Consider the following 25,296-nt stretch of genomic DNA (forward strand, 5'->3'; position numbering starts at 1 on the left):
GTAAATGTTCACATTTACCTCAGATGGACAAGACATTTTGAAAGTGTTTATAATATGGTGGAACTGCAGTTGTGTGACAGCTGGGTGTACTTAGACGTGTGATGAGGATTGACTGAGAGATCCAGACTTGTTACTTACGGAGTTGATAGTGAGATTAAATGTGCTTGTGTATCTTTAAGCAATGAAACCCAAAAGTACTGAATTGTTTTTACAGAGCTCATCTTTACAGCAGTGATTGCAGTAATGCAATTTGTCTTTGCTCATTTATAATCAGTACTAGTCTTCCTCTTCTCCTCTTCCCTGGCAGCTCCATCCTCACAAATGTCCAAACCACCTCAACCGTCCAACAGGAGCTGCTCCTCTGCAGCAGTGATCCTCTTATGGTGGTGCACACTGGTGAAGTATTAGGCGGGCACGTGTTACCCCGGAGAAGGGGCAAGCCAAAACTGCCTTTTGCTTTTTCATTGATGAAATAGAATGAAGTTTAATTGCAGCTGGCAGTTTCACTCTAATTATTAGAGTGTGGACACGGAGTATTAGATCCTCTTTTGTTTTTTTATTCCACTGAGCACAAGCACACCATACCCACCCACAAACAATGTTTTCTTCTTTATGGTGTTGGAGGTGGTGTGGGGGGATTAACAGAAAACAATTGAGAAACACTGCAGTGAGGGAGGACAGCAGGTGAATGTTGGTACTGAAGATGACGGCTGTTGGAACTCTTAATCATCTCTTTTTTGGCATTTTACCATTAACCATAAAAATTTTAGAAATAGAGCACATGCTGGCATATGAATTTTACTACATTTTACTTCAACAGTCCAAAATCTAAAAATACTGCAATTTTAGTGATTAAAAAATATGGAATTGATGAAACTACACATTCAAGGAACAGGAACATGCAAAGTTCCATTAAAAAAAATACTATAGACATTTTCTGCTCATTAATAATCTTTTTTCAGCACTAATTTAGTTAATACTAAATGTTAATACTGTATAGTTAAATGTGTAATTTTCACGTTTTTTAAAGCCCCAATGTCACACTCAGCTCCTCCTTTGATAGTTTACTCATAAATATATCCAAAAATCAATCTATCGATAAAGTAACTCTCAGCACATTAAACTTACCTTAAACAACCTGCCAGTCAACATCTAAGAAGGTCACAACTATTTTGTTTATTTTGTGATAACTGATACAGGATAAATGTTATACATTCTATTTTAACACTGATATTTTGCTTTTATTTCCAATGTCAGTATGCAAAAAAAGACAATACAAAGTAAACATTTAGTATCATGAATATGATACATACTGCTTCATTCATATTAAACCAACTAATTACGGACTTGTTGTTGCCCTGGTGATATCTTGTGTAGCTACAACACAAAAAAAAAAAAAAAATTAAAAAAAATTGAAACATCAAGAGTTGGCTGACAGCAAACACTGTAAAGAACCACATGATTTAAGATGCATCATACAACTCATGTAGATGCATATATAAAAATACAGGATCCTGTTATATATATGCACATACAGTAATAATGCATTTACCAGAGTTGTACAGCCTGTACTAGGCATACAAACAAAATGAGGAGCAAGAAACACACACACATTTTGTCATTTTCTCTCCATATAAACACACAGAAACCAACCAACAAACAGAAGGCTCTCTGGCTTTAGATGCTAAAAACTACGCTCGACTTAAAAAATGAAAAAGAATCAGACATTCACATTTCTTAAACAAATTCTGTGATCTCAAAACCTCTCACCTGATCAACCCTCTTTGTCTGACGGACTTCTTAGTGTCGCCAGAGAAGCTGAAATGATGATACTCCATTTGTGCCGTTGTGTCCATCTCAGCTCGTCGATGAGAGCTGAGCTCACTGATTACTTCACTGCCTGTGTCGGTCCGTTCTTCTCCACATCGTCACTCACTGTGCACTCAATCACTGACCCACTGCTCACTGGAGTAAACAGTCCAGAGTCTGCACTTTGTTTCTGCCAGTTTCTTCATCAATGGGTGGAAGTGAATGAGTGAACGTGCCATGGAGGAAAGTGGAGAAATGGGACTGCAGCTATCTGCGTGTGTTTAGTGTATGAATGTACTTGAAGTCCATGCATTTACTTGTGTGTGTGTGTGTGTGTGTGTGTGTGTGTGTGTGTGTGTGTGTGTGTGTGTGTGTGTGTGTGCGTGTATGTGTGTGTGTGCGCTGTACATCCATCTCTGCAGGGGCCCCTACGGTGAGGCTGGGGCTTTGCTACTGCTGTAATGAACTTGGTATCTGTTCACCATCTGCCCTTTCACCTCGGTCGACAGGCAGGTCGTCTTGCAGGGGATCATGTCCTCTTCCTCCTCGCCCATTAGCCAGTTCTGCACCGAGTGTTCGGCCGATGATGTGACATGATTGGCCAGCCAGCCCTGGTGCCACTTGTTAAATCGTTCATGCTGGCTCGCTGCCACTCTGTGTTGTGACTTTGGAGGGAGACAAAATAAAAAACGTCAGGGCTCCGTCCAAACAGGATTTAACAAGCACAAAGTACAAGGTTTGATCATTCTGACACACATGGTCACACAGATTCTCCACATCACATCTGTGACTTTCTCAACACTACAGCAAACTAATGACCTACCTTCCTGGCTTTGACCAGCGCTCCTCTGCGATACATGTAATCCTCAGAGTTCATGACAAACACCATCTTGTGAGTGTTCAGTTTAAATCGACAGTCCAGACTCCCAGCATTCTCCACACCCAGCTGGCGGTGCCATTCTCTCCTGCAGCGCATCGCCTCTACTTGCCGCACCTGCCATCGGCGGAAACGACGAAGATTTCTAGAAGAAGATGGTGTCAACGTGTTAAGATCTTAAGCATGAACATGCTGACCGGAGTACAATATTCATCTGGTATGAGGAATAAATGATTGGTGGAATAGAGATGTTATTTTTGCAGGATCAGAAGAGAGAAAAGAGAAGATCACCAATGATGATGTGGTGATGGAACACCCCTTCACAATCATCCCCCATTACTCCAGGTTCAAAACACATGTACAATAAATGTAGTTCACATCTGTGGATATTCCTGATAACATATGCTGCCTAAAGGTATAAAAATTCTAAATAGTGCCCAAAGTGGGATTTTTTAAATTCCTCCAAAATCTAAATTCCATTAAAAAGCAAATCTCTTTTTCAAACATGCCAAAGATGGAAAAAGTAAAAAATGTTTTAAAAAATTTCTAATATAATGTCCTCGGAAACATCGAAACATTTCATTATTACAGTTACGTTACTTTAATTTTTTTTTAACTTTTGCCCATGCAGAAGGTCATGTGATCACACACATTTTTAATTTGTTACTTTCTATCTCTCTAAATGAATGCTACGCTACATGTGCTGTAACTGATGCAGGTGGTGCTGACAGACCATCAGAAACATGGTCATTTAACTCTAACAACTAACACACCCCAAAGACAGTCACACAGTAATATGAAACCACACATTTCTGCAGCACAAATGTCATTGAACACATCTTGCAGCATTTAGCTCTATATAATAAGCTGACAATGAGGAGGATTCAGGCAGTATTTTAGTGTTCACGTATCTCATACTTTCTAAAGTGTGTTTAACTGAATTCATTAAAGCTAATGATGATGTCGAGGAACAATAATGGTTAAATGTGTTTTACCTGGGCAGAAATATGGGTTTAAAGAAGTAGCCCTCTGCTTGAGAACACAGGCTGGACTCTGTTCCTACAAACTGCTCCATGTAGCTCGACAGACACTGGGGGAAGAAGACACTGAAGACTTTATCTGAGCCATGAATATTAGTAAAGATTTCATCAAGTCAGGTTATTCATTCCAAAAGGGTCTGTCAATATGTGTAAGGAGCATTTCAATGTGGGTTTACCTGTACATCTAGCGGGTCGTCCGCCTGGGCCTCCTCCGTGTCCAGCAGCTCGATGGTCATTGTCACATGACCCTTGTTTTGGATAAACATCACCTGATGACACAGAATGCAGAATAGTTCAAGTAAAAGAATGAAAGTCAACTCAGTAGATTTTTTTTTAAAAAAGTGATGATGATTCAGAAGTTCATGACAATGATTAATCACACTTTGTTGACAACCTTTGTGATTTTTAATTGGTATTCAAGTAGAATGAAAACTATACATTTGTCGCAAAAATGAAACTGTTTCCAAAAACTAAATCAGTGTAGGAATGAAACTGTGTTATGTACTGAAATGCTGATTCACTTTTGTTTTACAGATGGATTTCAGATGTCTATAGCTTTGTTCTTCTATCTACTTCATTATTCAGTGCTGAGAGGCTCTTGCTCATGTGTGACCAATCAGAGAGTGTTGGGGTGAGACACATAGAGACCACTGAGTGATGGCAACACACAGAAAACGGCTGCAGAGTCAAATCAGAGCATTACAGATAACTGTTTTCTATCAACGATCAGACCAAGAAAACAAACAAAACAACAACAAAAAAAATCTTGGCACGGTTTAAATTGCAAGGATGAAAAGTAGTCTATCCTTCATTCATATTGCTATCAGTGAGATTAGAACTGCTGCTACTATGTCAGCTGATACATAATTATGTGGAGGAGCCAGTGTCCATCTTAATGTAGGCAACTGGTGTCACTTCCACTTACATAAACTTACTAACTACTGTAGTACTGTGACAAGTGAAAAGAAAAAAAACTATCAGGTTCATCGGCAACAGGAAGTTGCTCTCTTACCAACATCCTAAAGTACACATCGTTAAAACTTCTAGCAGAGATGAGTTTTGCTTGCACATCCTGCTTTTAATTCTGTGGAAAAACAGGTGTAGTGTTGACAGTATATTTCGCAGCAGCTCAAGCAGAGGCTGACAATAAACATTTTCAAATCTGCATTCATCAGGACAATGTGCTCACTTTGAAGCAGTTCTCCTCGGCCATAACTCTCTCAGCTTTCCACTGGTAGCTGGTCTCCCATGCTGCTCTGACACACTGTGATGACAGATTTCCTCCTGCTGCCCCCCTCTTCCTCTCAGCCAGGTAAAGATCAACCACCTGCAGACACACCTCATCGCTCACAAGGTGCTGCAGCTGAAAATCAAAGCCAGAGCAGATTACAAACAGGCAAAAGTTGTGGGCTTACTTTAGTGCTCTAATAACAGTCGTCATTATAAAGGTGAACTTTTCCCACCTGTCGAATGATGTTGTGGATAACCTTGTCGATGGTGAAACCGATGTAGGCATGGATGGTGAACATCTCCCTCAGCGTGTCTTCATACTGAGCAGAGTCCAGGTTGCCATCCAGCAGGCTCCGTACCATATCCAGAAAGGCTGGGTAGTACTCCTCCAACTCCACCTCACCTGTGGTGGTAAAGGGATGTCGCATCTGTTACAACATGTACTAAAGACATGCAGACCAGTGGAGAGCAGTAGTGACAGGCTGGATTTGGACAACGTGACTTCACCTTCATGAATACCTTCGATTTAAATGCAATTCTCCAAACAAAAGCTGCTATGCAGTCTGGATAAGAATGATGCAAATATCACTGTAATTATGGAAATGTGGCCTAAAATGAAAAAAACAATCACAGACACACATACAGATACACACAGAAAACTTTTTTTTTTTTCAACAAGAAGAAACAAAAGAAGAAACGCACCCTGCATAGTGGGTGCTGAACTGCGTGTTGTGAGGTGTTTGGTTGAGGATCATCAGTATTTAAAGAAGGATTCTCATTTAACAGCTCAACAGAGCACTAAAATACACTTATGAAATTATGTAAACCGTCAATTAGGCATTGAACAGAATTATGATAAATCTTTTATCAGGACTTCAGTTTAGAGCTAAGCTTGTCTCATCACTTCAAATAGAGTAAATGTGATGAACAACATCTACTCACTAGTCACTTTCTCTACACAGCCATAACAGACTCTAAAAATGTTTCTGAAAACAGTTTGTGAGCAGAATACAATGCAGCAAAAAAAAATAAAAAATCTTGCTTCATTCTCCATCAGCACTGCCTCGTTAGTTTGATCTGAGTTTGGAGAGACGCCCCCTCGCAATCTGTAGGAGCCACAGAGAGGCTCTCTGGCTCCTTCACTTTCGCTCAGCAGGGAGCTCTAATGCAAGGCAGCATGCAGAGAAGTCTGACATTATTCACATGCACACACCACCAACAGCGCAACGAGTTTTCTGGTACTTAAAACTGACGCTATGCATTGATATTCACGTAAATAAGCCAACAAAAAGTACAACACTGGATTCATCTGATGGAAAAACTCTATAACTGAGAATTGCTGACAATCCTCTGGAAAGTAAATTAACTTCTGGTTAAGATTACATCATAGTTCAAGGATCTACAAAACAAAACACACCATTCTTCCACCTTATATCAGATGCAGCAGCTGGTTCAACCAACTCCAATTAATTTCTTCGATCAAAACATTTTAAGATGGACAGAATTGAACGGCAGCTGGACTTACTGGGCTGTTTGAGGCGGAGCTCCATTGCCAGGTCACATGCTTTTTCTCTTCTTCCCTCCACCATCAGAAGCCTCTCCCTGCTCTGTTCAGCTCGGTGTTCCAGCAACTGACGCTCTGCCTGTCGGTAAACCCTCAGCAGCCGAGAACACAGGGTCTGATGCAGCCGCAGGAAAAAATACCAGTTGTTGTTGACAAAGAAAAGGTTGTAGACGCCGTCCAGGTCTTTCTGGTGCTCTGCTTCAGGGTCACGCAGGTCTACCTTCTCCCCGATTGTACTGGGACCTGTTTCCACAGATGTAAATCCAGGGGTGGACAAGGTGGCCCCCAGAGGCTGGTTGATGCTACTGGATGTGATGGAGACTTCCATGTCTGCCGGTTGGGAGGGGCTGCAGCGCCGTCTCCTGGAGTCTCCGTTGAGCTGCTGGGGTTGGCTTGGGGGTTGAGACTGTGATTGGGCAGGCTGGGTTTGAGGCTGACTACCTGAGGCTGCTGCTGCTGCTCCTAATGCAATATTAGAATTACCATTTCCTCCTCCTGGTGCTGGTGTCGCCACTACCACTCCTCTTTCTCCTCCCTCCTCCGGTTCTGCCTCCTCGTCTGTCCATTCTTCAGTATCACTGAGCTCGCCACGGCGTGAAAAGAAAAGGTCGGGGACAAAGTGCTGGATGATGCGCTTGATGTGATCCTTATCATCTTTGTGGATAGTTGGCTGACGTTTGACGTGGTAGATGATGAGCGAGGCGGCGTCCTCCAGGATTTGTTTGTCCTCGTACGTAAACACCATGTGAGGCTCGCTGGATGGAGCTGAACCAGAGTCATTTCGACTTTGCTGGCCGACTCCACCCTCTTCTGTGCTCTGCTCCTGTCGCTGAGATGCACAAAGAAGAACAGATAAATACAGGAGACGGACACCATGTGACACATCAGCAGTTTTAAAATGCATTGGTGATCTCAGAGAAATGCATACAGTTACGTTTTAAAGGGAGGAAAAAACATTTTTGCCCTGCCATCAGCACTAAAGATGAAAAGAAATCCAGGCAAATCTACAAAGAAATTAAACTCAGATAGTGTTACTATACTTGTACCGATGTTTTACAAAATGTCCCAAAATCCTAGTCAACAAGCAAAAGAAAGCTAGAAAGTCTAGAAATTCATCTCAGTGATTCTGAGTCGAGTTCCACATTGTTATGTCGACTTTGGCCAAGAATGGATAAAACTGAACTGTTAAGCCCAATATTTCTCACTACATTCATAAAAAGGGAAAATTAAACAGAAACTCCACATCTAATTATTCGTGAAAGCTCTGGTGATTGGTCAACACATTAAATACTTATACCTCATCATAGACACTTTCAATCTCATTGAGAAGACTCTTCGATCGGAGGGCCTTCATGTCGTTCTGTTTGAAGTTGACTCCTTGGTGGTCAAGGGACTTCAGGTAGGCCTTCTCGTACTGCTCCCTCCATATTTTATTGAATCCCTGCTGGGCCTCTCTCCATTCTTCCTCCTTCGCTTTCAACCTGAAAGGAAACACACACTTTCAATACATACACGAGTTCTGCTTATATCCATGTTTTTAAGCTGCTTGGTAGTTTGATTATAAAGCTTTGTAAGGATATGTGGATGAGAACTTATTTCCTTTCTTATGTGAAAACTTGCTGCGTGTAAAAACACACACTGGCTGTGCAAAGAACAGTGAATATACAAAGACGTATTAAAATGTTGCAGGTATGGTTTCCCTCAGGCACATCATGCAAAGATCAGCGACTGTTGATACAAGGATCTTAAACATTCTGTACGCAAGTAAGTTCTATCAGATCATCACAAATTTCCCCACTGTGGGACAATAAAGGATTATTATTATTATTATCACTTAGGTTAACCTCCCTACTGGTGGAGTAGATTGAGATTCTATGAGACTCTTACAAAATCAAACTTACCATTAAAATACAGTAATTAAATTGACTGTGGCAGTGAAAAATTTTTCAATCAAAAGTCAGTTTCCGACCTTTTTAGGACCACGGGTACAGCAGTAGCAGGACTCCTCTTCAGTCCCTCAATGATCTCTGGAGCTTTGTCGCCATAGATGCGATACACAGCCCGACGCTGGATGACCTCAGATGTGCCACCTAAGCAGTCGTCTAATCTGAATCTCTCTTGGTCCTCTGGTGACAGACGGGAGAGCTTCTTCTGGACACTCTCTAGCACCCGGATGGTGGCCAGGTTCGTCTCAAGAACCACATCCAACTGTAAGTCACAGACATAGAGCTTTAACAAAGGGACCGTGAACTAAAATAGAGCACCAGCACCTCATTATAACCTCTCTGACAGGAACACAGTCCTTAAAAACACACACACAAACAGTAACTTTTACTGTAATAACTGTTGGGATGTACCTCAAATCTTTCATCCTCACAGCGATGCAGCTGTTCTTCATAGGGAGTTTTCTTTGAGCTGACAAAGGTGGAGTCCTCTGACCAAGAAGGGAATGACACCCAGGTGTCATTAAGGACCTACAAAAACACATAATTATGTTATATTTTCCATAAGAATGTGACGATACAATTCTTAATTTTAATGCTAGCAAACAGCAGCGAAGCAAAAACAAAAGATTAACATGGTAACACAAACATCACAAACTGTTGATCATTTTTAAGACAATGGACTTTCAATAAAACTCAAGGATTAACACACAATGGTAAATAAAAGTGAAAGGAAACAAATACCAACAGATCCACTGAAAACCACAAGAAAAATAAAAGCAGGTTTACCTCCTTGCACAGGATAGTGCGTCCACTGCATTTAGGTTGCTGGTAAGTCTTGGGAAGTGCTCTGTAGCTGGACCCAAGGCGCTTGCAGGAGGCATAATCCACTTCCCTGCCCCCTCCCCCCTCCATGTAGCGATCTGACAGCCCTGACACAGCATGAGAGAGCTCTTTGTCTCCCAGAAATGACTTGAACTGCGTGTAGAGTTCAGGAAACTTCCTGCAAAGGGATGGATCAAATCAGGAATGGCATCAGGAGAAAAACAGGAACAAAAAATTTTACCAAGAAATCCCACCTACAAGAATTCAACATGGTTATCTGCATTAAATTCCATATGTAACGATCACATCAGTACCATCTGTGTATACTCTCAAAAGTCTTCAATGTTTCTAAAAGCTTTAATTATCCAACCTAACCTAATTATCCAATCAAACCTCATCAGTTTCTTTCATGTGTTTCTCCACGTCAATAAGTTCATCCCAACATTTGACACATCCATGCTATTCAAATAACTTTGTTTGCTCACCCAAGGAAAGGAGTGACTAGCTGCAGCAGCTCTGCTCCAGAAACAACTTCCTGGTTGAACAAGGCGATGCAGCGCAGGAAGTTCTCATACACTTCCTGGCTTTTAAACAGACGACGAACCTAATAAAATGAGGGTCGACAGGGCAATAAGACCATAGACATTAAAACATACAAGACAGCAATGTTAACAAGACTCGAAAGAAAAAAATTATAAAAGACTAAAAGCAGTGTGGCCTAAGGATGAAGAATATCCACTGCTATGGAAAATGACTCCTCACCTTATCAAAGAAGGAAAATTCTCGCAAGACTCCATGTTTGCCCACTGAAGCTAATGACTGGTCTTTGGTACAAGAATACTTCATTTTTTTCTGAAATAGAAAAAAACAAATCCTAAGTTACTACAGTTGAATCAATGTTGTTTTGGGATTGAGATACTTTGGAGGTCAAGGACGTATTCTAAATCATGACAGTTTTGGTCTGGTTCTCAAAGGAGTACTTGAAGGTTTAGCTTGGTGTTTCCCTCCTTCACTACATGAAGCAGACATGTGTTGGGTCACTGCGATCACTTGTAGTTACTTGAATGGCAGGTAAAAGCCTTCATAGTTCTGTAGTCTCTTGCCTCCATGAATCCAATCTAATACTGAATCGTCCCACTTTTAACACAGATGTTATTCTCACCCCACATCTTCTTTATTGACAAGTTCCTCTTACACACAATTTGTGTAAATAGTAGCTTTGGACAAAGTGATCAGCTGATTTAGCACAGTTCAAGTGTGGGTGTTAAAACAGAATGGAGATGACCAAATTCCAATGTCAGTTGGAAACACACACACATTGTACCCAAGAGAGGCACGCAAAAGTGGTTGTTGTTGTGCATAACCCTATCAGAACCCCTGATATAGTTACAAATGTTCTGATGCAGTTCATCTAAACTGAGAATTTACCTTGAGTAGTGGGGACATGTGCTGCAGGAGAATGGGTCGAGGCCTCTTCTTGTTCTGTTTGGTTATCGAGTCATCTTCCTCTGGTCTTTTAAGCATCTCTTTCCCCCCTGTCAGAGAGCTCCCTGTGAACTAAAAAAAGAGAAAGTCCACATTTAAAACTATATGGTAAGACTGTGAAGGAGAAACGCACCCACTGTGATAAAAGCAGCAGAAATGTCATGTGGAGTACCCGTATGACTTACAGACTTTACATTTCAAACAGAAATTCATTCGCTCTCTTCGGGGAAAATATGTTTGCCACCACCATTGCCCAAAATATGACAACCTTATTTTAGTCACATGACCATACCTCACAGGCTGGTCTGGTGGTAAAGATGTCCAAGTCCTACACAGAGGACCAGAGTTACATACGTGATATCTCTTTATTACTTGAATTAATTTTCTGAAGTTATATTTTTTGTCATTACATTTTTTTAGTCATGGTTTTATAACAATTCAGTTGTGGTTGGTGTTTAGATAAATCCTGCAGTGTTAAACAACAGACAGGATGTGTTGATGAAGGTCACTTATTGCCTGTGTAACAACCATTTCGACAGGTAATACTGTATATATAGTTCGGCCAGGGAGGTTTTGGAGGTTTGTCTGTCTGTCAGCTTGATTATACAAAAACTACCTGACGGATTTTCATAAAACTTCGGGAGAGGGTTGGGCAAAGAAAGAACAGGGTTCGGTTTGGAATGGATCCAAATAAAGGGACAGAGCCAGGAATCTTCTTTTTCTTAATTATCTTTCTCTGACATTGTGAGATAGGGTTGTTTTCTCACCACTTCCACCTATTGTGCATAAACTAACAGACGGTTTGGATGTACCTTGGTCGAGGGGTTGGGCATGCAGCAGGGAAAAAATCCATAAAGTTTTGCAGAGGATCTGCAGGAATTGTTTACTTCTTTTTTGAACATTGTAAAACACAGATTTGAGTTTTATCACATGCATTAAATACCAGATACAACAAAGTCAAACTGTGTGGAAGGATATTGAATGTGACAAACTTTGGAGCCTGAAGCCAGCCTTAAGAAAATTGCCAATGGTGAAATAATATTTTTCTTGAGGGACTGTCACATTAATAATCGTAAGTAAGTCACAGAGTCGTATTATGAGGTTCAATGTTTTCTTTAAAAACTGCTGACATAATGACATAATAGCAATGCTCGACTGTCTTCATGGGTGTTTGCTCTCATAGAGATATTGAGATTGAAAGGGCATGATTTACTACTAACCAGTGATCTCTTTGCATCAGGTAAGAATTGTCCAAACTCAGCGAGGAGGTCTTCTTGCCCCTTGAAAAGACTGGCAACTTTAGAAAACACTTCATCTTCAGTCATTCCACTGCTGCCCCGGCTGCCTCGACTCTCCTTCACCTCAAGTTGTTCCTTCTGATGGTGGGTACATGGGTAAATGGAACAAATCTCAAGTTAAACAACATCGTGTTAGTATTTCTCATCGTAATAACAGCTTGTGATATGGTGAAATTTGTCCCCCATTATTTGTGACGTGTGCAAATTTGGGTAGTAAATAGGACTAACACTTGATATCAAGTGAATCATATTTAAGAGAAATCGTTATGCATTTCCTCTGATGATCTCTGACTATTTTGCGTCAACCCTCTGTGATTAGGGAGTTTCCTGAAAGCAGTGCATAGCTGCAGCTAACAGTGGCTGTGAAGAAGAGCTGTTAGCCATGCAGACAGATGACTGATCAGGTGGAGCATCAGGTGGAGATAGGTACATGATCCTCTCTAGGATGGAGAAGGAAACAGTGAAAAATGCTGATGGAGAGGAGTGACCACCAGCACTGGACCAAAGGAAGCAGACAACTGAACTGTGTCCAACACAGCATCTGGGGACACCATGACAGACCAAAGAGGACACCGGCAGAGGAGTGACAGAAGTGGCCAAGCAAGAGAATGGACAAAAGTAAATTACAGACTGGCTTTTAGTGGTTGGCGTGAATGTAGCCAATTAAAAGTATGACTGACAGATTCAGGGTTGGAATTCTTGCCATTTAACCAGTGAATAATAAAAATGATTTGCAAAATTCTATCTTGATTTGTCATTGTTTAGCCACAAGCAAAGACAGTTCATTCTGTTCAGTAGTATGTTACAGTCAGGTGTTCATAGCATAATTCTTCTGGTTAAGAATACTGCAGATTCACCGTACATGCTACCAGACTGATTGGAGAGAAACATTTCTGCATCTTTTTGACTGCACACAGCAAAATTTCTCTGAGCTTGCATGTTTACATCAAAACCTTTTATGTAAGTTTTTTTTGTTTTGTTTTACATTTTTTAAATCTGAAAATACCAAAAAGACATTTAGAAAGTCCCCTGCTTTGCTCAAATTAAACAAAAACATTTAGAGGGAGTAAAAGTACTTTGACTAAAAATCAGTAACTAGAAAACCACTCTGCTGACATTTTATTTTAACATGGAGCTAAAAATGTATTCAAATTGCCAAATGTATCTGTACAGTACCTGATATGTGTGTAGAATCTCCAGGAAGGCCCTGTAGATCTCTGGGTGGTCCAGGAAACGGTTTTTGATCTTGTTAACATAGCTGATAGCACTGTCGAATTCCACGGGGCTTGACTCTGGGGCAGGTGGGGATACAGAAGAGGTGGTTGCCTGATTCTGGCTTTCTCTACTAGTCAGGGGAAGAGAAAGTCTGCTTGGAGGCTGTGGAGGTCCAGCTGGGGCTGATGAAGATGGAGGTTCTGAAGAAGGTTTAACTTCAGCGGTCTGGGCAGGTCCAGTGTCACTTTGCCCAGAGGCACTACCTGAGATCGTGGTTACTGTAGAGCTGGTGAGACTCTTCCCCAGCTGGCCTGGAGATACCTGAACAGATTAAAAACAGTGGAAAGAAGTTACGCCTGATGCTTAGTGGTAGAGCTGGGAAATTACACAAAAGATGTACTGAAACTAACATTTACAAACTCCAACAACCTTAATCCTCCTCACGTTGGATTCAATTCATAATTTCCACAAAGTGTCAGCTACTGAACTGTCCTGTTCAGCAGCCTGCTGTCACTCGAAACAAAGACACATGCAATATGGCCTGATTTCAGCAAACAGGGGTGACATTGAATTGTCAATAAAATAAATGTTAACTGTCATTGTGGTAAAAATTGTACATCATTACAAAATTGGACGTTGATTTGGAGACATCACACAGCGCAACTTTTACTTGGGCTGTGTGATGAGGGGAATTCCTTGTTGGATTTGGGTGCTGCATTTGAAATTACGCCCCTTGCTCAATGAAGTCTATAGTCTCTAAAATCTGATACTCAAATAAATGGCTGTCAAAATCCTCTAGTGTAATTCTGTAGAATAGAATGAAATGAAATATAGATCTTGAAGAACAACATCTTTGGTAGAAAAATTTAAATCACAACCATATTTAGAGTTAAGTCAAAATGACAAAACTCTGTTTTAAAGACAACTGGTGAAATCCTCTGTGTGTATGACAGACACCAGTAGATCCTTTGGCTGCCCAATAACATTAAATCATTTTCAAACTATGGTGTTTTCCACTAATACAATATATAATACTAGCGGGAACCCGTAGAAATTCCACGATTAAAACAATAATATCAGACTTCATGCCAAACATTTGAAAACAAATGTATTGGTATTATAAACTAACAGCACCCAACGTAGTCAAAAATCAACGTGGTGAAGGTAAGGACTTTGTGTTGGCAAATCATGGATTGCGCTGGGCGGGCATTGTGAAGCCGTAGATGAATGTTAGCACACTAACTGGAGAAAGAAAGAAAACTAATTGTAAGATTGGGAAAGGAGCTTATATTAAAGGAAAAGGCACCTGTCAAAGAGCAAGTGGAAAAGAAATTTTAAAGAAGGGATAATTCTGTTAGCTGACTACATGAACAGAACTGTATGTAGTTACTTAATGAGCGTTTTTGTGAGAAGCCCGAGGAGCATTTTGGATACTATTTTGATTGTCCCATTCCACACAGAAACCATAGCTGGACAGACTGTTTGTGCTAGCCAGCTGGTTTCACTCAGAATTTGTTGCCGTTTGCTGTGTCGTTCCTGCTGTTTGGACTCTCTGCTCAAAAATATGAACATTGTTGGAACAAGGGAAGTCCATGTATAGTTATTTCTTCTCCTTAACATAGCAGATGCCTTACACCATATTGGTCACGTGATTCCTTCTGGAAGATGCGCCATGATTGGTTAGGCGCTTGATTGACAGGTAGTGGGTGGAGTTGGTGACAGCGTGAGACTTTTTCAAGTGAGCTTATTCAAATATTTAAGTGGGGATCTTCTGTATCTTTTCTCATATATACGTATTAAATTATTGTAGACACCGTGCTCTGGTACATCACCTGGAGAAGCACACTAAACCCTAGAAAGACATGTTTTGAATCTTAAACTCAATTTTAAAGTTGAATTATTTTGAAAGGTGACTCTCCAGCGGCCAAAATTAATTAGATAATGACACCATGTCATTCGAAATTTGATTAAAAACTAATCAGATAACAAATCTGGTGCTTTTCCTGAAGAAGACCCGATAACTGAAATTTTATCCAAATGAGAAAAGTTAAATACAAAACACAATTGATATAATAATGCCTGTCGGCACATTGTGAGCTTGTCGCGAGCAGAGACGAGTACAGTTGTGAAAACTTAATAACTTCAAGTGTAAAATGGACATCTCACCTGTGTAGAGAACGGAGACTGGAGGAAAGCCACCCCATTCTTGGGGACCTCTATCCTGTATCCCGGTGGTAGGAAAGCATTGAAGCCCAAGACTAGGTCGGGGTGTCCATGGAAAAGTTGTGAAACACGATTTATCACCCCAGGTGTGTCAATGCTACGAAGGAGAACATCAGCACAAACATTCGAGTTGGGAATGATATTGACATATAAACATTAACTGACTTGTTTACAACTTTCTTCTAACCCACAAGATGTGCATTGTAGCATATTTGAGATGCATTTCTTATTGATAAATGCATTTAATTTTGTGGTTGATTCAATTTCTGTTTTGCACCATAATGTAAAGTTGTGCACACATGCACCATCATTCTGCTTAAGGAACATCCAACTGATAATTACCAAAATTAAGCAACTTTTTTGCATTCATACCTCTGTGATTTGAACTCCTTCATGATGTCCAGAAACTTGTTGTAAATGCCAGGGTCGTTTGCAAAACGAATTTTGACTTGGTCCAGATATGACAAAGCATCTTCAACCTAAGCAGAGAGAGAGAGAGAGAGAGAGAGAAAGAGAGAGAGAGAGAGAGAGAGAGAATCATTGCACCACAAAACACAATCCACCTGACAGGGACCCCAAGAGAGGGTTTTAGGCAAACATCCTGATTCTAACAATGATCTTAAACTCTAAACCTATGCTAAACCGGAATCTATGTTTTAATGCTACATGGGGTCTCTTATGAACTGTAACCTGCAATCAAATTTCCACAAATGACATCAACAAAAAGAAAATATTTGCATCGCAAAAATGTTTTGCATGTCAAACGTGCCCGTTTGTACAGTAAGTTATATAAATAGGTCACAGGCAATGTTTGTCTCCTCCATTGTCAACTCCAGTGTTCTAACAACAAATGTACTAGTTAGCAGTACGGGCTGGAACATCTGAAGTCACCGATAAATACATATAGAAATGGGCCAATATAAGGAGAAGCTATTGTCAGCTGTAGCTCACGTTTCTTTATTGATAATGTGAAAGGCTGGTTGGATCGGAACAGAACGTGTGTGCACACAAAGCATTGTCCGACAGTCCACATCCAGGGGGCTGCTAGAGCTAACGCTAACCAGCGAGCAGCGATGGTAACTCTCAACCCGACAAACACCTACCCATGCACACGGTTTAACAGCCACAGCTCGGACACAACCAGCAGTGTGGTTTGGGTAAAACGCTCTGACAACAGTCCGAACACTGCGATAACAAAGAAACGTGTAATGGAGCTGCTAGTCAACTGAAATAGCCGTTGTCGGCTAGCCTGGCTGTCGTCCTCCACTTTGTTCAGGGGTGGCAGGAGAAAAAAAAAACCCAACAAGGAGGAACTTCACTCAGTCTGCGTCCGACTTGCCGTTCAACACCGCGGCCGTCACCGACATCCTAAATAAGCAACTACCTCCCAACTCCACCGTCACTCACACGTCCATTAATGAAATGCAGCTTCTACATCTAATCCCGGGTGTCAGTGTTTTGTTTGGCGATGAATTACTTTTAATAGGCCAGCGGGCTGACTGACGTTAGTCAGCCGATCCTCTCACTCCTCTGGCCGCGAAGGGAGGAAAAAGCCTCCGGTTCAACACAAATACCCGTCGAACAAAATGGTTGTGACTCCCAGGTACTTTTCCCTTGTCGTGTTCGTTGTCTTCTTACCTTCAGCTTCTGGAAGTGCTGCTGCTGCACTTGCTTTTGTGTTATAACGTAAGGCTTGTCTTGAATTTGGTTTATTTGCTTCGCGGTGCTGTGCGCCTGAATCTTCGCCATTATCCCGGCGACAGGAGGCTGGAGAGCCGCTACCACAACTTGAGAAGGAAGCTTCGCTGTTACCTCCAGTTGTTGGCTAGCCGACAAACCTTCTTCTCGGTCGGGAAGCCAGCCTGCCAGCAAGCAACCCCTACTTTGCTTCGCTGGACAGTCTCGGTACAGCGCAAAGGGACGGGAAAGCCAGCAGTGGAGGCTGATGACAGACAAGCTGCTACTCGCCGCGACTTTGATTATGCATCATCGTCGAATTAAAACAACCACATGCGGGAACATTGGAATATAACCTAAGAAACAATGGTTCCCATATATCGTTATTTAAAATAACTAACAACTGTCTCTTTAAATTCGGCGGCAGTGTTCTATCTTGGCGTCCGGAAGCCAGAGTAGGAGTGAAAAATTGAAAAAAAAAAAAAAAAAAAAAAAAGGAGAGAGAAAAAAAAAAAGAAAAAAAACTAAAGGAGGAAAGCTGAACTGCGCATGCGCAGAAGTGGGCGGAGCCGACTCCACTAGAATCAGTTTACTCCACTCCCCCTTCTCTGCTACAAAGGAACGCTCCTCCGTGCAGAGCGGTACGACGGTTCAGACCGGAGTCGACGCTCCCTTCCACACACGGATCTGCAGCTCATTCAGGATTTGTGTGAGCCAACATGTAAATGATTTAGCTGGTTTAATGCACGACCAAGAGGCTGATTAAACAAGTTGTTTATTTTTGTTTGAATGGGTTTCAAGGAAAACAGAAACAAATGATGCACAGAAAAAACATCAAGAGAAGAGGACTGATGAGAAAAAATAAGACGTGTTATTTAGTCATGAATTATTTTTTTTATTTTTTCAAGGTATAATGTAGCACATGTGGTGCATCACTAAAAAGTTACTGTAAAGTGTCTTTTTTGTTTTTAAACTACAATGCATCCCACTAAGAGGCTTTGGAAGCAAGTTTCCACCTCTGTAGCCACTGTTGATAAGTCAGTCCTCCTTTGCTGACCTCAGGTAAGACATGTTGGGCAGGCCTCTCCCACCTAAGTGTATGGAAACACAAACAACAGTTATTCAGCAAACCAGGGCCTGAACTCCTCACTAAAGGCATGAATCCAAAACAATTAAAATCTTAAGTACAAAAGTCTGAAAAAAGGTTTAATACCTGAATTCAGCTCATACAGTATAAAGCATATTCAAATGTTAGGAGGACTTTGATGACAAAATATGTCATTACCAAAAGTAAGAAATATCTCAGTATTCTATTCATTGTTTTGTCCCATTGTTTATGTATCAGACCAATAAAAACTAAGCTCAGGTCTATTCTTTACAATTGCTGTATGAGCAGAATCATTCAAATTGACAAAAAGTATAGAAATTGCAACACCATCTGTTAATAACACTCAGTTACATATAGACTCCACTACGGCAACAAACTAAATCAGCTAAATAGTTATCTAAATCACAAAGTTGATACTTCTAACAGGTAGTAGTTTGAGCCATGACCTTTCACCTTCACTGAAATGTCAGATTTGTTTCATATAGCATGGTCTGACAAAAGACTTGTTTAAAATCTGTGTGATGACTTAGGTTTACTGCCCTAGTGCAGTTCACTGTAAAGCAAGGTCAATGGAGGGCTGTCCCCAGAACTCAGTATGAAAGCTGGTTCATAAAATGTTAATGGATAAGTGAACCAATGATAATACAGATACTGAAAACAGATAACTTAAGACATTTTTGAAGAAACTACTCTATAAATGCACTAGATTTGGTGTCACCATCTTTGACAGCAGCCTATTTACTTCAGAAATGTGCCTCACCAGTAAGAGATTGCAGTCTTTACTTGGGCCCCATAAGAAAGGCCTTGGGTGCATCGTTGGGTGAGGTTTCTGACTCGTGGCACCAGAGCCGTAAGAAGCTGCTGATCCTCCTCCACAACCATGGACAGCAGAGCTAAAAGGTACATAGCAGGCAAACAGTACTTTTTGTTGTTACTAAAACTGAACAAACACTAAAACTGAACAACATTTACAGACTTCTTTTTGCAATTGGAAAATTTATAGATCACATACAGTGTAAGAAGAAGAAGCCAAATTAGCAATTCTTCCAGTCTAGTTTAAGCATGATAAAGGCATAATTCTAAGACAATTCCTGATTACCTTTTTGGTCTGACGCATGCAGCATCTCTGCTTCCATCTGTATTTTCCGATGAGTATCACGGTGAAGTTTCAGTACCTGCTTGAAAAAACGCAGCTGAAGTTGCAGGGTGCGTGTCTGGGAACACAACTCCTCTGGAGCCTGAAGTGAAAGTCATTGTTAAGAAAAGGAGAAAAGAAGAAGAAAATCTATTAAATGAAACGCATGCTTTCTGAAAGCAAAAGCTATACAGTACAATTAGTTTAGCCCTAGAAACCACAAACCAGGAAACCAGCACCTGAGAAACTACAAAGCTGCTGGTGTTGTGCCTCTGTGCTGTAAAATGTGTTTTTATGGATGTTGCTTTTTGTCAACTTAGTGAGATGACAGAGATTGTAATGATTGTGGATAGTTTATAAAACAAAAAGTACTCTGAGGTTGTGGAGTTGAAAGAGCATTCTGAGGCAGCTGGTACATTTGCCTGCTTATTTTTATATAAAAATAATTTAAGTATCTGCAAGTAATTCTAATTAACAATGTAAAATTATATACACAGTTTATCCATTCATCTTTTTTCGTGCAGAAGAGATTACAATCGACTCTTCTACAGCTGCTTATCTGCCTTGCGGGTCACGGGCCGCTGGAATCTATCACAGCTGGCTAAGGGTTTATTCCAACAGTGGGTACAGGATTACAAAAGGATGCATATTAACTGATTTTAAACTGATTCATCAACCAGTGACTGGTGGTTGATGGATCTTTCACTATGTTTTATTCTGCCTAAATTCCAAGTGACCACTGGCAAAAATAATAATTGCTGAAACCAAAATACATTATAAACACTACACGACCTTGTTTTATTTGTCCAGACTCACCCTGTACGTTGGGAATGCCAGACTCTGACGTAAGCTGCTGAAATTTGGAGACTGCAAGCGATTGATGGACAACCATGATGCAGGGACTCTTTCAGATCTGTAAATACAGTACAGAGAAACTATGACCTCTGTATTATCATTCAAGAGTTGTCACCACTTACAGTAATTAAGATTTGATTAAAATGTCTTTGTGGTGCACCATCACTCTCATACATGTACGACTGATGAAGAAGGATCATTTCTCTAGACTTCACTCATTTCACGAGATTCCTTCTCCTGTATGTCTGTCTATACTGTATAAATTCAAAGCTGATCATGAAATGTGACAAATCTCAGAACAACAGCAAAGGAAAGCCTGTGTCAAGCACCGTAACACAAGCACAGTTTCTGTTGGTAACACAAATACCGCTACTTGAATGTGAAATGCTAAGTTTGAAAAATGAACTCTACAGTAGGTCTACTACTTCAGGTTAACTTGTTCTTACCCTTCAACAGTCCTACGGTCCAGAGCAAGAAGTGAAACCATTCCAAACCTTTTGGCCTCCCTAGAAATGCAATTCCTTAAACTGTTGGATGTTGTGGTAACATGTGTAAACTGTGGCACCAATTTGTCCTGGACAAATTCTTGTAACTGAATTAAGACAGAGAGGTATAGTTATTGCCAAGAGTTGTTTTTTTTATTTAGTGTTTCTACAGGCTTAAATTTTACACAGACGTTAGAGACTATACCCACCTCTGTGTGCAGGCGCATCAGCTCTGTCTTTGATGAGGAGTTTCCCTGAATCAGTTCCCTGATATGCTCTTGTCTGAGAATCTGAAGAAAACAGCGAAATGTGTTTTATCTATTTTTTGAAATATATATATATATAATAAATGTGTATCTTTTGACTCACTACTAGTTGTCTGAAGTCAAGGATCCTCTGCCACTGGCTGTGAAGGTTCTTAAGTGTCTCCTGTCGGCTTCTGGCATGCTGATCAAGTCTGATACACCAGTCTCTGATAAAATCTCTGACCGCTGCATTCATCACACACTGGAGCTCCACCTCTAGGGCCGATCTAACAAAAAAAAGACAGAAAAAAGTAAATCATTTAAAATAAGTTTTTTATTTGAGTCAATATCTAGCTATAAACTAATTACTGTTATTTAGCAAATCCAAATAAAAAATATTTAATTGAAACTGAAAAAGATCCAAACGTGAAACTAAAGGAAATGTTCAGCTTTCAGTTGAAAAATCTTTATTGTAGAGCACTGAGCTCCCTCTATAAACCAGTTTTTATGCTTGTGAGAATCTCAAAATTAAACTCTAGAAAGAATGGACTTACACCGACATGGTGTCATTTTGGAGTTCGTCCCCAGTACCAGACACCTCCAGTTCAGCCTCCTTCTTATGTGCCTGCAGCTGCTGTCGGAGCGGTTGGACTCTGGAGCGAGTTTGGGCCAGATCCACCAAAGTCTTCTTCACCTCTTCCCAAGCAGCCTGGAAGAACAGATGTGTAATAACTGTAAGTAAAGGCATAACAATGTTTTATTGAACTGTACATTTCTTGTGTTTGAATGTGTTTAGTACCTGTAAGAGGGTCCTAACTGATGGTAATTCGTCATCCTCCTCTGCTGACATATCCAGCAGGTGATTGCTTTCATAGCGGAAGCTACAATTAGAATGTTAGATTAAACTTCTTATGCTGAAAATGTTGGAGTTTTATAATCTTAAGGAGAGAACTGTAAGTTTACTGTAGTGCTGTCACATCCTGATTCACATCCAGAGAGACGAGTTTCTCCTCCAGTTCCTTCTGCTCTCTAGAAGCTAAATACTCCAATGATGACAGAACATGGTTTGGAGGATAAGAACCCAACAGGCTCTGATGAAATCACAAGCAATAACAAGTTATTACAAAGCAATAATAAACAGATCATATTGACCAAAATGTCTAAAGAAAAATATTCCAACCTCTACAGCACTCAACCAGAGGTGAAACATAGCAGTCCTTTGTTCTCGGGTCATCCTGAGAAGAAACATTTGTGAGCAGTTCATTCTTTAAAACAGAAAAAAGAATGCAAATATTTTGAAAGAATTGTAAATTTCTACAAATATAGAATACACTGCAGCCCTTACTGTTTGGCTGAAGAGCTTGGGGTCTTCAGTTGACTCTCTTGTAAAGACTGATAGAAATGAACCCTGTCATCACACAGATTTCTCACTTCGCGCTAGAATAAAAAAAATAAAATAAAATGGGATGATTTCCTTCAGCAGTAATGTACTATATTACATCCAATGGGGTCTACATCTACTGTCTTTGCGTGAATAGTTTCTAATCCATTGCTGCTTTTAATCTAAGATGGAAAAATAGATTCACTCATCCCTTACTTCTGAATTAATACTTTACAAGTCCAAGTGCTGCTGTGATAGTAGTGAATAGCAGATTGAGATGCCAGAGGCTAAATTATAACTCACATACAGCCATTTAAAAGGATTTTGAATGTTATCATAATGTGTATGTGCAACAGATGATTGTTTTTTGTGTTATTGTGTCTTATGGAACTCAGGGAGTGATTTTAGACTCAGTACTTTTTGTCACTTGCTTCTGTGGGGCTTTCTGAGTGATGCATCAAAACAATTAGTATTAACAATACATTGACACAACATCTGTCAGACTCCAGTCAGATAGATAAAAAACCAAACTCTTGTAGCTCTTACCAGGACCTGTGCCTCAGCTGCAGATTTAAAGTTTAAGTTGTCACTTTCACAACTATTGGAGAGCATATTGTCAAACAGTACTTCAGTCTCTGCCTTCCTGCAATTCACACCACAGATTTTATTTGCATTCAGTATTAATTTGCATATATAAAAGATCAGGCCACAGGCCCTTTTAATGCATTGAATCCGTCATGTTATGCCTTACCTGGCCATTTGCTCCAGTTCCTGGCAATGCCTGCTGATCTTAAGTGTTTCATCTGAGAGGAACTTCTGCCCCAAGATGCAGCGCTGCTTGAAGGCCTGCAAGAGCAGCTCTCTACGTCGGCTATCCTCCACCTGGGCCCAGGTACCACTGATGGACTGCTCTATTTGCAACAAGAGAAAAGACTGGCTTGAGAGATCATTTTAAACAATGATAATAGAAAACCACATGTAAACAAATTATCTGTTAGAAGAGTAATGTAGAGTGAACAAATAGCACAAACCCAGTGTGTGTGTAATGGACGAACCTTGAGTAGCCAGCTGTTCTTCTGTTTCACTGATCTGAGAGTCCAGATGACTGATTTCAGCTCTCAGCTGCTCTATTTTCTTCTGAAGTTCTCTCTGCTTTGCAGCCTCACTCTGCGCCTCAGCCTGTGTCAGCTGAGCATGCACAAATAATCAGAAAAACACACACGCTAAAAACTCTCTCTGTTCTATCAGTGTTGATAGAATTTTCTGTGAGCATTGATGACATTCAGTTGGTAATTGTGAATTTGAAATAAAACATGTTGGGAATTGAATTGGCAGCCAACCTCTTTGTCTTGAAGAACCTTGTACCTTGGAGATCATGATGTCAAGGAAATACAAGATATACAGTGGCGATGGGTTGTAAAGTGGTTACATACTGGTTAATACTCAGCATAGCAAGAGGGAATGTTTAGAGGGATTTCCTGGCAATTTATATGCAAGCAATGAAGACCAAGATCTCTGGCTACAATCATGGATCAGTGTAGCTTATATGAATGATGGCCCTATAGCCTTTACTGACATATAATGACAGTAAAGGCTGCTAATATTCTATATATGCATATGTCAGGGTGGTAGACAGTATTCTGGAACAACATAACATAAAAGCAATGTTGACAAGATGCTTACTATCATCTGCCCAAGTACGTGAACTCCTAAAATCAACCAGATAAAAACAACACGTGATATTAATGTGGTTGCTGTTGAGACACTGGCAGCTTTCAAATCTCTGATTTGAGCTAGAAAGGATACCAATGGACATTTCCACGCATGATCTTCACGTTCCTGTGAGAACAGAATTAGAGAGAGGCCAACTGGACTTTATTTGAGTCCAGTAGGTCATGTGTTTTCACTTTGATCAGAAGAATAGGTCGTGAGGAACCTCCGGGATGTCATACAGGAGGAAACCAACAATACTCTAACTTCAAGTAAATCAATGTAAAGACAATTAAAGCTAAATTATAGATTGTAAAGGAATAGAAGAACTACCTCTGTTGATAAACGTGTTGGATGACATACTTCCATATTGACTTCCCGGTACCAACACAGAGCCTAGGAAACAAGTGCATTGGGGTGAGCTTGTCAAACATGCTAAGTCAAGAATCAATCGTGTAAGGGTATGTCTTCAAGTACTGACAATAGGGAAAGAATAGCCGAGCATGGACCTACGTTTTAAAATAGCTGTCATTTGGTAGGTTGTCCAGGGGTAGATTGAACTCATCCGTCGCCCAAAGTTTCAACTGCTGCACAAGATTTCTGTCCGCCATCCTGAAACAACGCACACGTTCAACAACTGGAATTAGCAAGCTAGCAACAGGCTGCTATACTTCGCATCCAGCGACACATGAAAGAATTATGTGAACTTACGCTGCTAATGAAGATACACGTTCATACCCGTTAAAATAACTCCGTGATGTTTTTTGTTGACGTTAACTTCTCAAAGCTTTCAATTTCCCGCCCTTTCATTTGTATCCGATTAGCACATATACGATCTCTACTGACCACGTCATAACCCGCCCTACTCGACCAATCATTGGTTTACCCTGAGTTTCATAAAGTACTTCTAACCAATCATCATCACTTACAGCTACACCTAACTTGACTGAAGATAAGTACTAGCCAATCTGAAGCAGAATAGGGTGGGTCTAGCCTTCACTGGACTGACGATCCAAGTTCAGCTTCCGGTTACCATTTGAGGCAGCGCCGCCTCTGGTTGTCGCTGCAACATGAATGGGTTTATGCCGTAGATATACTCGAGTTGGTCACGTGGTTCAGAAATATCCAGGAAGGAATCCGACCAAAACCCAAGTGAGAACTTGGGTTTGGTTGAGCAAACAAATTTAAATG

The 25,296-nt window shown here is 40.6% G+C and overlaps 2 protein-coding genes and 1 long non-coding RNA gene across 7 annotated transcripts; 1 reads left to right on the forward strand and 2 right to left on the reverse strand.

Moving 5' to 3' along the window:
• Positions 1-1,034: 1,034 nt before the first annotated feature.
• On the reverse strand, positions 1,035-17,893 carry sin3b (SIN3 transcription regulator family member B). Of its 4 annotated transcripts, XR_011036712.1 has the most exons (20): positions 17,148-17,893; positions 15,882-15,988; positions 15,453-15,606; positions 13,248-13,607; positions 11,994-12,149; positions 10,717-10,845; positions 10,051-10,140; positions 9,774-9,892; positions 9,253-9,466; positions 8,878-8,994; positions 8,490-8,728; positions 7,818-8,001; positions 6,482-7,349; positions 5,190-5,359; positions 4,916-5,089; positions 3,903-3,995; positions 3,682-3,776; positions 2,633-2,831; positions 1,771-2,474; positions 1,035-1,377 (listed from the first exon to the last, which is right to left on the reverse strand). XR_011036712.1 is itself a non-coding variant. In XM_068319035.1 (19 exons), the coding sequence occupies exons 1-19, from the start codon at positions 17,256-17,258 to the stop codon at positions 2,238-2,240; spliced, it is 3,816 nt and encodes a 1,271-aa protein (XP_068175136.1). In that variant the 5' UTR covers positions 17,259-17,893; the 3' UTR covers positions 1,036-2,237. The 4 variants fall into 4 exon arrangements, 3 of the variants coding, with proteins under 3 accessions (XP_068175136.1, XP_068175140.1, XP_068175137.1); XM_068319035.1 differs by having other exon boundaries at positions 1,036-2,474; XM_068319039.1 differs by lacking the exon at positions 17,148-17,893 and adding an exon at positions 16,987-17,006 and having other exon boundaries at positions 1,038-2,474.
• Positions 17,000-23,372, forward strand: LOC137598649 (uncharacterized). The gene is made up of 3 exons (XR_011036713.1): positions 17,000-17,112; positions 21,646-21,748; positions 23,164-23,372. It is a non-coding gene; the product is annotated as an uncharacterized lncRNA (long non-coding RNA).
• haus5 (HAUS augmin-like complex, subunit 5) lies at positions 17,923-25,078 on the reverse strand. 2 transcript variants are annotated; one of them, XM_068319041.1, is made up of 20 exons: positions 24,817-25,078; positions 24,619-24,717; positions 24,439-24,501; positions 24,202-24,234; positions 23,736-23,760; positions 23,451-23,583; positions 23,147-23,306; positions 22,942-23,038; positions 22,360-22,451; positions 22,195-22,249; positions 21,978-22,105; positions 21,814-21,895; positions 21,569-21,723; positions 21,139-21,301; positions 20,979-21,059; positions 20,731-20,876; positions 20,246-20,342; positions 19,394-19,532; positions 19,055-19,187; positions 17,923-18,277 (listed from the first exon to the last, which is right to left on the reverse strand). In XM_068319041.1, the coding sequence occupies exons 2-20, from the start codon at positions 24,714-24,716 to the stop codon at positions 18,175-18,177; spliced, it is 1,983 nt and encodes a 660-aa protein (XP_068175142.1). In that variant the 5' UTR covers position 24,717; positions 24,817-25,078; the 3' UTR covers positions 17,923-18,174. The 2 variants fall into 2 exon arrangements, with proteins under 2 accessions (XP_068175142.1, XP_068175143.1); XM_068319042.1 differs by lacking the exon at positions 24,817-25,078 and having other exon boundaries at positions 23,736-23,753; positions 24,619-24,715.
• Between the last annotated feature and the right edge of the window lie 218 nt (positions 25,079-25,296).

The sequence above is a fragment of the Antennarius striatus genome, chromosome 7 (genome assembly GCF_040054535.1).
Source record: "Antennarius striatus isolate MH-2024 chromosome 7, ASM4005453v1, whole genome shotgun sequence".
In the NCBI taxonomy this organism is placed as follows: Eukaryota; Metazoa; Chordata; class Actinopteri; order Lophiiformes; family Antennariidae; genus Antennarius; species Antennarius striatus.

Bases quoted from the DNA above. Each gene is read 5' to 3' on its own strand.
- sin3b (XM_068319035.1), bottom strand. From the start codon at position 17,258: ATGGCGAAGATTCAGGCGCACAGCACCGCGAAGCAAATAAACCAAATT. The intron at 8,002-8,489 runs GTCGGAAACTGA...GTTTCCTTTCAG, and splicing joins GTACCCGTGGTCCTAAAAAG to GTTGAAAGCGAAGGAGGAAG. The intron at 2,475-2,632 runs GTAGGTCATTAG...CTCCCTCCAAAG, and splicing joins CGCTGGTCAAAGCCAGGAAG to TCACAACACAGAGTGGCAGC.
- haus5 (XM_068319041.1), bottom strand. From the start codon at position 24,716: ATGGCGGACAGAAATCTTGTGCAGCAGTTGAAACTTTGGGCGACGGAT. The intron at 21,896-21,977 runs GTAAACTTACAG...TTCTAATTGTAG, and splicing joins CAGGATGTGACAGCACTACA to CTTCCGCTATGAAAGCAATC. The intron at 19,188-19,393 runs GTAATCAGGAAT...TGTACCTTTTAG, and splicing joins GCATGCGTCAGACCAAAAAG to CTCTGCTGTCCATGGTTGTG.